The 14,541-nt window shown below is 41.7% G+C and overlaps 1 protein-coding gene across 1 annotated transcript; it reads left to right on the forward strand.

The window, feature by feature from the left end:
* The first annotated feature begins 1,782 nt into the window (after nt 1-1,782).
* On the forward strand, nt 1,783-4,212 carry GPR15 (G protein-coupled receptor 15). Its single transcript, XM_051779886.1, has one exon. It carries the CDS (start codon nt 2,116-2,118, stop codon nt 3,277-3,279), a length of 1,164 nt encoding a protein of 387 aa, XP_051635846.1. The 5' UTR covers nt 1,783-2,115; the 3' UTR covers nt 3,280-4,212.
* Nucleotides 4,213-14,541: the final 10,329 nt, after the last annotated feature.

Here is a 14,541-nt window from a genome sequence, read left to right on the forward strand (position 1 = left end):
CTTACATCTGTCATGTACAAATCACAATGTCCTCAACCCAACCTGATTTTAAGAGTTTTATGAATTTTGATCTGCATTCCCTTCTCTCAGCTTTGCCAGGGAAAGAATAAGCTGGCACATAAATCCATGCTGTAGCTGACCTGTGACAAGTCTCACAGACAAAAAGACTTGCAGCAATAGTATCTGCTCACTTTCAGCACCATGGAAGAGACTTTTACTTTGCCTTGAAAATAAGAATTGTCTTTTAGGCAATCAGGTGCAGGAGATTACTCCTAGAATAATAATGAGGCATTTCACAAATCCATGGAATGTTATTTTTACTCTAATTCACAAGTGACTAACTGAAAAGGGTCACTGCCTCCTACTTAGGAAGAGGACACAGTTATTTTTAAACTGAACGGTTACACCCAAGTTGAGATGGCAAGATGGTTTTTAGCCTATTCTTCCTTACAGGTTCACATTTACATCTGTGGCATACAAATCAGTAATCTAATCTGGGGGGTTTTTATACACCTTGATCCTTTTTCAGAGTTTGTGATGGCTGAATTGCACTCGCTAAGTAAATCCTTACGCATTCCATTAAAAATAGTCAGCTAGAGTCCACTGGTGCACTACTGATAGGAGGGCAGTTGTATATAACTAGCTCCTTATTAGACATCAGCACATATACACAAGAGACAGTGCCCACCCAAATATCCTTCCATCCAGCAGCCAGTTTTTAGTAGCAGCTGGCTACTTTTCCAGGTGCCTGGAATTCTACCAGGCACCTGCTGCACAGGAGCACATAACCTGAGCACTGAGAGAGTGAATCTGAGTGCAGCCAGAGTGCACTGGAGGGACTGATTTGCTGCCCATCCAATCTGCAGTTGCTCTTTGCCTGTGGAGACACACACAGATGCAATCTATGTGCCCAGGGCTGGAGCCTGCACCAGTAGGCAATTTCCTGAAAGCTTTGAGAATCCCGAAGAAGCGCCTGGTGTGTGAACATGCAGGTGGGAGAGAGTGGAAGGAGAAAATTAATTTATCTGCAGAAGAGGGGAAGGATGATGATGACCAGTAGTAGAGGTTTCAAATTAGTATGTACTGACAAATCTGTAATGAATTCAGTAGCTTAAAAAATGAGAATTTCTGTTTGATTTATGCAATGCTGAAAGGGCTGTCTGTAAGGTAAGTCACAGCTGAAGCAATACAGATACTACAAATGAAAGATGAAGGAAATCAGAGCTCTTTAAGGGAAGCAAGCACTGTAAATAAGAACAGCCCAAGAGTCATGCAGCCTGTGCAGTCAGAAGAAGAAGGAACAAACTACTGCTCTGGAGTCCAGGACTGTGGCTGATAAGGAAGTCTGTGAGGGGGATGGGAGCATCAAGTCAAGTTTCAAATTACAGAAGAATATGTGACACTCTGGAAAACTGTTCTCTAAGTTTCTAACACATTAATCGAGTTGGGTGTGGAGACTCCATGTCTAGGGGAACTGAAGGGACTGCAGGGCAGGAGGGGTGCACTGGCAGGGCAGCAAAGAGCCTGGAACTGATACAGAACAACCAACTACAGTGCAGAAAGGATATAGTAGTTTTAAGTGTTTCTCCTTGTATGTTTTCATATAAGATAACTCTCAACAGAAAACAACAACAATAAATGAACAAGTAAAGTAAAAAACTCCAAGCCTCAGGAAAGTTGAACTTGCCATGACAAGCAGTTTGTACAAAATATTTTGAGTATAGATAAAGAATGTGACACCCAAATTCACTGTTCTCTGACTCCTTCTGAGCTGGTACAATCTCAAATCTCTGCAAGCTACCAATATCCTGTGCTAAAAATAAAAGGTTCTGTATCTTGAAAACTACATTCCCTCCCCCAAAAGAAAAAAAAGCAAAAACTGAACCTCGTTTGCTTTCATGGGCAAATGCAAAATCGAGATAAAAACAGTAAAATTAAACTTGATTTTTAAAAAAAGCTTCAAGTGTTTATTCTGAAGACAAGGTTTCAACTAATCAGAGACTCTTGTTGCTTGTTTGTTGCCTATGCGGTTGGTTAAAAGTATATAAATTATCTCCCCACAAAACCACTGTTCTCCTCCTCCCTCCCTCCTCTCCTCCCCCCTCACTCTATAAAATGTTTTTAAAGACCTTGAAGGGAAGGGCAGGGGAGCTCAGAGCCTCCCTCAGAGCAGGGATGAGAACAGCCTGGCCAGAAATGGAACTCAGCCAGCTCTCATCTGTGTCTACAGTCACCCCCAGCTATGAGTACTACTACGAGGACAGCTGCCAGTATCAGCACCTGCAACATATGTCTATTTTCCTCCCTATCCTGTACACTGCTGTGTTCCTGGTGGGCATTGTTGGCAACGCAGTCCTGATCGTAGCCTTGGTCTTCAAGCGGCAGGTCCAGAGGCTGATTGACGTCTTTATCATCAACCTCGCTGCATCTGACTTCATTTTCCTCATCACGCTGCCATTCTGGGTGGACGAGGAGGTGTTGGATGGGAACTGGAGGGTAGGATCTTTCCTCTGTAAAGCTAGTTCCTATGTCATCTCAGTCAACATGTACTGCAGCATCCTCCTCCTCACTTGTATGAGTGCTGACCGATACCTGGCTATCATGCACCCCTCTGTCGCTAGACGGATCAGAACAAGATCCTATTCCAGAGCACTCTGCATCTGTGTCTGGTTGTTATCCTGCTGCTTGGGGACGCCAACCCTTTTGTCTAGAGAACTGAAGAAACAATATGGAAAGACTTACTGCACAGACAAAGCCATGACAGAAACCAAACAGATTGCGTCGCTGATGCTTTTAATCCTGGCCTTCTTCTTCCCACTGTTGAGTATCTTAACCTTTTACTGCTCTATCACCAAGAGACTCTGTGTGCATTATCAGAAGACTGGGAAACATGATAAGAAATTGAGAAAATCCATCAAGATCGTCTTCATTGTAGTGGTGGCTTTTGTTGTCTCCTGGGTTCCCTTCAATCTGTTCAAGCTTATGGCCATTCTTTTGGGACTCCTGAAGCAGTCTGACTGTTTTTCCAACATGGTTGCCCAACTGGGCATGAAGGTGAGCAACCCTTTTGCTTTTGCCAATAGCTGTGCCAACCCCTTCATTTATTATTGCTTTGACAGCTATATCCGCAGAGCCATGCTCCAGTGCCTGTGCCCACGGGTGAAAATCAGCAGCAGCAACAGCTCTGATACTCTGGACACTCGCCTCAGTCATTCCTTATCCAATTTTGGGGCAGGGGAGTATGCTGCTAGGAAGAGGAAGCGCTCTGTGTCCCTGTGACAGGGAGCTGGGACTTCTCTCTCCAAAGATAGCAGGAAAAGAAAAAGAGAAAGGAGCAACACAGACAGAGGTGCAAGTGTAATGCAATCAGCGCTTCAGGTGGAAGGACTTACCCTGGAACCCCAGCACAAATGCTACAAGCAACAGAAAAGAATCGTGTGATTCAATCAAAGCCGCTCCAAGAAAAGCTCTGAACTTAAATGTATATAGGTTTTTATTCTGTGCAACAAAACCAACACAAGTGTTTCTTTTTGGTTCCTAGCGTACCCACAAACATGTCACAATGTTCTCAAACTAACCTAATCAATTCTGGTTTTTTGGAGTTTTTCTGAATTTAGAAATTCAATGTTTTAATGAATTTGTGTGTTACCAGTTCTTACAATTTAAGTCCTGTGCATTTTAAGTCTCTGCTTCTTATTATGGCATTAAATCTTTAGTTTTAATAAAAATGAGTAAAGTGTCTAGCCCCTGTGATTTTAGTAAGAAAGAAGATAACTTGAAGGCAGAGAAACCAGAAGACAAGCAAAACAGGTCCTGCATTTAACCTTTTTCTTAAAGGAAAAAGACCATCAAAAGCACACTTGTGCTTTTTAAGACTTTTTTGAGGACCTGACACAATTTCTGACAGCTTGGGTCAGAAGTAAGGAGTCAGTCCCTCCTACTAAGGAAAAGGACACGGTGAGTTCCAGGGTGAATGGTTACACTCATGCAAACCTACTAAAAGGCTTCAAAGAAAAGACAGCTATACCAGCTAATGTAATTAATGAAAAACAGAGAAATGGGTAAAGCCTGAAGTCCTGACTACTGTCTGGACAGCAAAAAAAAAAAAATAAATAAAATTGGAGTCTGAATGACGGAAGGGGTTTCCCTCTGATGTAACTACAGCACGAGTACCATTCACCATAGCTTTTATTTTCACACCTCTGTATTTTCTAAACATCTGTAAATGAGAATGACTATTTTGAGTGTTACAAATAAATCCTGGTATTTGCATTCTTTATTGATCCTTGCAGTTGAGCTGTGTTGTGCACGCAGAGAAATGAAAGCAGATCTCAGTGGCAGTGCAAACCTAGAAACCAAGGCATGGACATCTTGCCCAACTCCCCAGCCAGTTCTGTACTGGACCCATTGGGTAATGGAACAAACCCTCACTGGAGCAGGTGGAGAGCTGACACTGCAGGATCCGTCGAGGCAAAAGTATCTTTCAGCAATTGCTGGTGGCACTGTGCTCTCTGGCACCCAGTAAGGTACTGGGACATGTGCCTGGGCTACAAGGGGGGTATTACAGAAACACACACTAGCTCTTTGCTCTCCCTTCCCCTGCAGTTTTTTCTCCACCACTACCTCTTCTAGAAGATTTTGATTTTCTTTCTAGACATAGCTGCCAAACTCCTTTTTCAGCCTTAAAATTGCATGAAAAGCACCGTGTTTTCAAACCTTCCAGTGTTTGAAAATCAGACCAATGTCAGTTCAAATTTTAAAGTTATTTGCAGTAATCATCAAAAACTACTGTCTCTTCTCAATCTCTTATCTTCTCTCTACCTTTAGTGGTGTATAACAAGAGACTTATATATATTTTTTTTGCAAAAATTAGCCTAAGATTTGCATTTCAACTAAGCTATGATTTTTATTACAAAATAATTCAGTAAGTCAGCCTAATTCATTATTTCCTCAATTCCCAGCCAAAGCTGTACATCATCTTTGTAAGATATCTATCTATCTATCTATCTATCTATCTATCTATCTATCTATCTATCTATCTATCTATCTATCTAATCTATCTATCTATCTATCTAATTTATCTATCTATCTATCTATCTATCTATCTATCTACCTACCTACCTACCTACAAGACTTTAAATAATTCTGCTAGGGCTTCTGTTTTCTTTCTTTCTTTCTTTGTTAAATACTTCAAAATACCAGATAAAGTTGGAAAAATGACTAAGGAAATCTACCAAGATCTCCTGCCTCAAGCTGTAGTACAAGCATTTGGCAAATAATAAACTTGATAAATATTGCTACGCTTGAAGAGAATCACATATAAATGCCACAGCAAATGCTCCACATGAGCAAAAACAAAAACAATAAAGGCAACTAATTCAGCAATGGAAAACTCACCAGATTGTTTTAGACTTTCATCCAAAAGAGTATACTTTATATTCTTCTATTTGTCATTTTCATAAGTGTAAACATTATTTTCAATTATTTTTTTCAAAGAAAAGACAACCTATGCTTGAACAAACTAACTTCTCGAATTTTTACTATTCCATGTTAATACTGATTGGTTTTTAGCACTAAACAGCATAGGATGATACCAAAATTATTGTGATTGAAAGTATTTAACCTGGTAGGCTTGAGTAATATAACAGGATGCCTATTTTGTGCATGTTAAAAGAATTTAATGACTGTAAATTCGTTTGCTATGTGAAATGGAAATGGTGCAATTCTGATATGAAACCTGCCGAAGGTCTTGGTAAGTAATTTGGATTGTTGGGGGTTTTTTCTCCCACTTCCATTATTTTAAAGTAAATTCAATGTGATTGCTGCTAAGAAATATGGTTTGGCTTTTTGGAATTGAACTTCTGCTTTCATTGTCATGAAAAAGTAGCAAAGCATTACTAGAAAATCTGTCAGCAGATCTGGATGGGAACATTCATCTGCCTATCCCACCACAAACATTTTCATGACTTCAGAGATGCTGTTGTACTGCCTTGGAATGAAATCAAGATCTTTTGAGGTTTTTAATGAAAACAACTACACCACCACTACCACCCCCAACAATCTAGAGGTTGGTGCACTTTCATGAGAAGTGCATAATCAAGGCTGAAGTGCCTCTGCTTCTTGATATAAATCAGGACCCTGTTAAATGCATCTCTTGGTCTCCATTTTGGCTCAAGTGAATCAGCATTTTTTCAGAAGTAGAGTATTTCATCTCAACACAAAGAAAAATCGTATCCAGACCTGATGCTTCCTTTAAATAGGCAAAGAATTTTTGCAACCTTAATTTCAGCAACAGATGTGCTAACACTGACAACTGCACTGCAGCTAAACGGCACTTTGAGTTGCAGGGAACTGAGGAAAAAGTCACACAGGGAATAGCTTCAGATGGAATATAAGCAGTGCCTCGGGTTTCAAATAGGGTGAATTACAAAAAGAACATCTCCTGACTTTGCAAAGATGTTGCAGCGATATGTTTGTTGACTACTGCACAGGAATAGTAAGGTCGTTTACAAAAGAAGGGGTTTTTTTGGGTGTTTGCAAGGCATACAGTACAAAGAGATGTCAGCTCAGCGGTGGGGACACTTACATGTGCTTTTAACAGTTATATACTATTGGAATACTAATTTGTTATCCCTGTATGATCACTTACATTCATGAGGTCAGCAGGAACTTCTGAGTAGATTTACAAGCTGTGAGCACAGTTCATTACATGTCCCAAAATTTCTAACAGAAACGGTTGGACTCAATGATCTTAAAAGTCTTTTCAAACCTAAACAGTTCTGTGATTCTTCTCTTGTTTAAAAGGCTCCACCCGGTTAAGAGGCACATTACATGGCCGGTGAAGAACAGAAAGCAGTGACCGCAAAGCCTGCAATTAGTGCACTTCAAGTTTCATTAACAGTCCAATCACCTGCTCACTTCGCAGATGTGGGTGTTCGATATCCTGCTGGAGTCTTCCTGCAAGTGACAGGAGGCTTTGGAGTACTCCAGTCTCAGTAAAAGTCAGAGGGAGTTTGGCTCCAAACATCTGAGCAGCTAAGATCTGAGTTCATAAAGAATGCAAAATATAGGAGATGAGAAAGCAAGTGCATTGGAAACCAACAGAATTCAAGATGAAAGACAGTCTTCCACCTGTGAGTTGGTAAAAAAGTCCTGCCCAAGGCCAAGCTGCTCGGGTTGATACTTATTTTTAAATATGAATTGAACTGTAGATTTTATTTTCCCAATTCACCTCACCCATGTTTCTGTAACAGATTGCAGCAGCTTTGGAAATCAAGGCCACATGTTATGGTTTGAGAGCACGCAACATTATCAGTATTGGTCACCTAAATAATGCATTGTGACCAAAATACATATTTTCAAACTTCAAAACAGTTTCCTTATTAGTAAGAGACCACATTCTTAGTCAGAAGCTCCCACTAAGTTAGTAAGTGAACATACTTCCTCTACTGTTTACTTTTCACATTTTCTAGACCACATGGATTTTTACAAGAGTCATCTCAACAACAGATCTCAAAAAAGAAGAGGCAAATGTTTCTCTTGAAATTTGGACTGTATTTTGCTGCTTTGGGGACTAGAGCAGGGCACAGGGAAGGTAAGGTAAGAATCTGTGCTGAAAGAGAATGCTTCCCCCAAAGTGATTAGTAAATTCAGGGGCTTTCACTTGTAAATGCCTTGCTTCAGATCCTTTGCAAAGCACTGATATGCAGAAAGGGCTGAATACTCACTTTCTAAACAGCAGGTTTTTCAAAAATAAATGGATTCAATAATATCAGGAAATAACTGGATGCATCCAGAAGTCACTAGTCAATTCTAGAAAAAATCCCACACGTCTGTCTTCTATAGTGCCACAGATATCCCAGAATCTGATGCCCTCTTTCTTTCTACACTGACAAAACTAATTAATATGAATATAAAAAAACAGCTGTTCCCCAAAGGATGCCCTTTCTTTTACCCTCAATCTGAGGCAAAGAAAACCAAGTTGTGAAACTGTGTGGCACTCTGCTCAGAGAATGAAACTTGGTCAGTGGTTTTTAAATCAATCCAAAATTTCAGTCTAGCTTTAAAACTGCTAAATGTCCAGAAAGTCAGACTTTAAATGCAAGGAGCAGTTTTTTCTACTGAGAAGTGCTGTGTATAAATAAATACCCCACAGATGTTTGCCATCTATAGTGTTATGCACCTGACTTGACCACTCACTTGACTTCCCCCTATGCACTGCCTGAACAACTGTGTGACCACAACCACCATTTCCCCTGTCACTGACTCTTCACCCTCCCTCCTCTGGGAACCACAGAAACATCTACCCAGGCCTCACACAGAGCAAAACATTCAAACCATTAAAAAAAAAATTTAAAAAAAAAAAAAAAAGAGAGAGAGAGATGTGCATATTTGGTTTTGCCTGTCTTTGAACCCATGGGAGTTACCTTTCATGGGCATAATCACACCACCTAAAGAAGTGTTGCAGGTAAGAAGAAAAGCTTGACAGCTTTCAAGAAACACATGTTCTCCTTATAACCAACCAGGGCATTATGGATAAAGGGGTGCTAAGAAGCACAGAAAGAGCAGGAGGACATTTCAGAGCAGAGCTGCTGCATGGAAAAAGGACTCAATTTAACTAAAGAAGAGAATAACCCTTGAACAACCCTTATAATCCCATAGCTTCCAGGACTAACATTTTGGCAACATGCTTTGATGGTGCTGTGGCTCACACATTTCGGTAGCCACTTTAGAGACTGAAGCCATCCTGAGGCTATTAAAAATGTCTGAAATCCCTGCTGAGGTGTGCATGCTCTTCTCCTGTGGCTGCAAAAAGGTGATAAACTGTACTGTAAAAAGGCAAAGGCTGAAGTGCCTGCTAACAGCTGCAGAATACTACTGGGTTTTAACATAGAGCATCTCATGTTCATAGAAAGGACAAATATGACATGCAGCCTTCCTCCTTTTTAACTGAAAAAAGTAAGCTTGTATTCTGACTCACACTTTAACACAAGTGGCATTACCAGCATGGTTGGAGAATACTGCAGGCAGTCATCAGGTTCACTAAGAGCAAATACCTATACACTGTCCTTGACATATATCTGTCAAAAACCATAAGGGTAGGTGGTCATTCTTTATCCTAAAATCCACCGAAAATCATGAGATGCCATGCAAATATATTCCGAGGTTCCTTTTAATTGCTTTTGAACTCATAGGTTTACCCTTTAAACACATGCTTTCTTTGCAACAAACCTTCATTTAAAGCTTAAAGATTTTGAGAATATTAACCACTTATTAGAATCACCACATAGTTCACTCAGGGAATGGACATGCTCGCACATACCAGTTTAGATGCTTCAAAACCAGGTTTTTTATTTACTCAGTTATTTAAGTCAGGCCTGTGATTTACTTCATCAAGGGAATCAACCATAAATCCTGGTACCCTGTGGGAGCAAATGCATGTTCAGTACTGAAGTACTTTCTGCATTCATGTATTTTGATTCGTTGTATTTTCATTCAATTTCATTTTATTTCCATGTATTTTGATTTTATGTGTTATGACATAGGATGAGTTAGCAATGTCTGCATTACCAGCCAGCCCTCTATGGTGGCTAGCAGCCAATTAGATGCCCAAAACACTTGTAACAGTGCCTAGTGTTCTTGTCTTTTTGTCTTTTGCTACAAGATTGACAGATGACAATTCCCTGCAGCCTATTTCTGACATTGCTCATGAGCTGACAAAAGTTACTGACCTACAGTAAGTCAATTCAGTAAAGAAATATTTCTTTTCCTCTCCCATTCAGCCACCCCGTGCACCCTGCACAATAATATATGACGGAACAAAAGGTGCTTACAATTCAAGTGGAAAATTTTTAAACCTAACCACTAATAAAAAGTCCTCAGAAAAAAAAGACAGAGTTTCTATGGACAAAGGACATTTTTATAGATACAGTTGATCAGATGAATGACTATTTTGGATAAAACATTGTTCCTCAATAAGTAGTAAAGTATTACATGTCACGTGTATGTGTGTTGATTTTATACAACAGATCTTTATTTTTCAGAGGTATCAGCGTACTATTTGGAAAAATGGGTAACTCCAAGTAAAAGTAGCATTTGCTCCCTCCAGCAATACCTACCAGTTATTTTTACAAAATAGGACTTCTATCAAGTCAGCCTTATTATTACAATACTAAAAGCTCCTTTGAAATCTAAAAACCACAAGCTTTTATCTGTTAAAAAAAAAAAAGGCTTAATTAGTTACTTAAATTGCTAGAACAACTGTATGGAACTGCAGCTATTTTTGACACCCAAAAAGGAGAAACAGGAGAATTCCCACTTTCACGCCAAGAAAAGCAGCTCAGAAGCAAGGGAGACCTGAAATGCTGAATTAGCTACAGCTACAGCAGCAGTTAAACTGACAAAAGAGCATTAAACCAAAGATACGACAGCCTATGCTGTTAACAAGGTTTGACTTACTTGGGTTTCTTTGTTAAAAAAACAAACAAAATCCCAAGACTTTGCATTTAACCGACCACAGCTGAAAATAGATGTCGACTGTTTTACAATTCTGTGCTCTCCAGGCACCAAAGCCGACCTGAGCACGCCATTTCAAAGCTGTCGCTGCGGGGAATGTTACCTGGGAGAGTCCGAGGGAGCAATCCTTCACTGGCAGGAACTTTAACATCATCACCCCAGAGAAAGACAAGAGACAACGGGGCCTTTGAAGAGCAGAGAAAATGTTACAATTAGGAAAAAAACAACAATCTTGAAGTGGTTTTTCTAAGCAGTGAACTTGATTCAAACACTGGTTCAGTTACACATTTTCTCTCACATCTGCAGTTTTTGCCTCTCACGTGGACTCTGAGAATAAAGCAGCCTCAAACCCAATACCAGAACCCGTTTAACAAGGATGCTGCTGTAAACCTGGAGATAGGAAGCTGTGAATATAAACGATCTTTGCTCTTCACTGAAATATATCACAGCTATACTTGTAAATATTTATTCTGTTAAGATCTTCAGTAATCAGTGCCGCTTGGGGTTGATAGCAACTGCTCTTATAAACCATTTCCAGATACACTCCTCTCATGGCAGTGAGCAGGTTAGTGCATCTCCCATGCGACATGGACGGTTCCTGATGCTCTGTTGCCATGTTATGGCACTGAGAAACTTTATTAAAGAAGTTTTTTCACAGCTACTGTCAAAACAGGTAACTTGTACTTGTGCTGCAATTTTCTAGGGTTTTGAATAGCTAAACCTAGAAATGGTTTAAGGAACTTTTCACAAAGAAACATTTTCGAGAAGTGACCTAGTCTTGTATCATCCCCAAATCTAAATGTAAGGAAGTCTGCAACACGGGATCATTTAATTAGGCACACCATCACTTCCCCCCCAAAAATTGGGTCTGCAAAGCACAGAGTGATCACTACACACCCAAGCGAAAGGAACTCCCACCTCCCTGGTGAGCAGGCAGGTAAGAGAACAAACACATGCGAAAAACTGCCTTTCTACATATTACAGAAACAACATTCAAACACTCCCCACCCAACGCTGTCCCACCTGCAGCCTCTCAACCCCAACTCGGCCCGCGCCGAAACACCCTTCCCGTTCCACGGGGCCAACCGCCCAGCAGAGAGCAATTTACCTGTCCCAGCCGCCCCTAAGAGCGGCTTTATGGCTGCAAAGCTGCTCCTCCCTTCCTCCAGCCACTTCTGCCCGACTCCCGCCTCCCCGAGCATCCCCTCCTGGGCTGGGGACCCCCTTGGCCTTCCTTCCCGGGCACCGAGCCCACCTGCGCTCCCGAGCGGGGCGGGAGCGGTGGCGGGATCGGGCCGGGGGATGTGGGATCCGAGGCCGCGGCATCGCGTGCGAAGCGGCGGTGCCGCTCTGAGTCAGGGCTCGCCCTGCGGCGGGAACCGCGGGCGGGGAGCGAAAGGGAGAACGGCGCTGACTGATCTCTGCCGCCCGCCGGGGCCCGCCTGGCACGCAAGGCTTGCATTCCCCGGCCGGCCTCGCCGAGCCCCCGAGGTGCTGCTCCTGCCCCGCTGTCGGTGGCCAGTGACCCCCTCCCTCTGCAGGGAGCGCTGACCCTCAGCCACCTGCCGCATCCGTGTGCTGCCGCTTCTCCTTATTGGCTCCACGCACAGGCACCCCGTTGGTGATTTGTGTGTTTACTTTTAAGTAATCTGGAAAAGCCTCTTTGCCAAAAGTCTGTGGAAAGCGCAGAGCCATCTGTCAGACGACCGTGTCAGCTCTGAGCCTCAGAGAACATACACCGTCCTAGTCCGCTCCCTCACCTCGCTGTGCCTGCCCGCACAGCCCTCGCCAGAGGGCAAACAATACGGTACCTGGAGATGGAAATGTCCGTGTGTGTAGGTGTGACTACCAGCCATTAGTTTCAGATACTTTACGTGACTTTTTTTCCAGTCCTCGTCTTCTCTCCTTGAAAGGAGAGAACACCCCGTGCTGGGATTTCCCCTGCTGAAGGACTTGGGCTGTTTGTCGACAAAAGCAGCCGCTACTGCTCACAGCAGTGCAGAGCCCGAGGCGTGAGTTCCTTAGCATTAGTTAGGGATTTTAACAAGTTAAAGTAAGAGGTGAGGGGAACTAGAAAATGTAAAAGCCATCGACACTGAGCTACTGAAAATGGTGTAAAGTATTTACCATAATAAATACTTTCAAAGAAAGGGTATTTTTGCAGAAAATTGCAGGTTATTCACCCGTCTCGGAAGCAACAGAAACCTGACATTTCTTAAGATTTTTTTTCCAATGGACTCAGTTGAACCCGTTAGACCACAAGCTTTTCCAAAGCTGTAAAGTGAATGATGATTACTCACAAAGAAATTTCCTGTGACACGAATCTCACTGAAATGAATGCTTCACTTACGAAGCCTCTCCAAGAATCTTGAAGCACTCAGTGAACTCTAACAGACATCACCTGGGAAGTGATTCCTCTACATATTTTAGAAAGAAATTACAGATTAACCTGTTTATTCCGACTGAAAATTGAGAGTTGATATGAAATATTTAAATCTTGAGAGTAAAATATATGTCCCCCTCATTACATGTCCTATGAATTTGCCCCAGGATCCTTTTGGGGATAAAAAGCTTTTTTATTTTCCTACCTGGTCCCTGCCTGAATGCTGTCCTGGCTGCTAGTTTCTGCCTTTAAGGAACACACCAAAGGGTGATGCCAATAACGTCAGAAGTGGCGGTGGGAGATTTTCTGTTTTCTACTTTGCTCTTTGTAGGTTGCCCTACTTTGTAGATTGTGCAGCAGATTAACCACCTGCAAGCTTTTCTTTTTACTTCATTTCAGGCATAAAAATGCAGAGATAACTAACTACATGATCAGGAGATTGAGTACAAACGAATACAGAGATCTATGGGCTGATTCAGTTTTGACCATATTCTAAAATCAAACAGCTAATGAGCATGTGGCTGGCTTGAATTTTCTGGAGGTTGCATTGCAGAAAAGCAAAAAGATACAATTAAGTGCATTTAACAAAATATCAAAACTTTGTAAAGTTTTAGCATAGAATTCATACCAGGTACCGCTCTGCTCCAGCTTTGCGATGGTGCAATACAGAAATGCCTCTGGCTTGCATTGGTGAAGTCACACAGCAGGCTCAAAACGCAATATGAGACTCCTATGCTTTCCAGACTTTTTCCTACTCTTTTTGGCAGTGCAGATAGATTGAAAAGGCTGCAACAAAGACTTCCAGGACACCAAACTCTGAAGGGCACATTCAGGCTCTGTCATGACTTTCAGCCTTTCAGAAAGGAATACTTTTGAAATACTGGAAGAACAAGCTCAATTCCGAGAAAACTCAGAAAGCTATATTTCTCTCCTGGGGCAAGAGGGAATTTAAGCTGCAGGACTTCTCCTTCAAGGGTTATATTTGGGAAAAAAAAGAAAGTCTGAGCAGACATATGCAAAACAAGCAGGTAGGAAATCATCCTAGTAGCAAAAAAGCTAAATGTCCTGGGTTTTTCACATGGTAAATGTTCTTATTTGCCCAAACTTCCGCTTTTCTAAATCTCCCTCTAAATACTGGTGCGTTTACATAATACATATGCATGTGCACATTCATTCGTGGCCAGGGAAGCACAGACTGTCTAAGCAAAACAGGCAGCAATAAAGAAACCTGCAAAAGAGCTCTGCAGAAGTGGTAAAGCAACCGGAGATGGAAGAACTTGCTGCTGCATAGAGACACTGACTTCATTCTGATTGCATGTAGTATCAAGGAGCTGCTGGGACAAAGGAAATGCAAAAGAAGGGCTTTTTATTCCAGACAGGTGGTTAAGTGCAAGATTATAACTGATCTGACTGACAGTTAAAGAAACAAAAAAAATCAACAAAATAACAAGCCCCACAACAGTGGGGACTCATTTGTCCTGCATTACTGAGCCTACTAAACTGCTCCAACAGAACAACAGCCACAGCATGTTCAGTTTGTGCTGAAGCAAACTTCTCAGTAGCAAAGATTCTGGGAGATGAAATTCAAATTGGGGCAATAGGAAGCTTTGGAGAATCAAGTACTGCTGGCAGTAAGTCTCTCT

Source organism: Manacus candei, unplaced genomic scaffold, assembly GCF_025592945.1.
Source record: "Manacus candei isolate 608988 ecotype Guabito, Panama unplaced genomic scaffold, ASM2559294v1 h1tg000014l, whole genome shotgun sequence".
NCBI classification, from domain to species: domain Eukaryota; kingdom Metazoa; phylum Chordata; class Aves; order Passeriformes; family Pipridae; genus Manacus; species Manacus candei.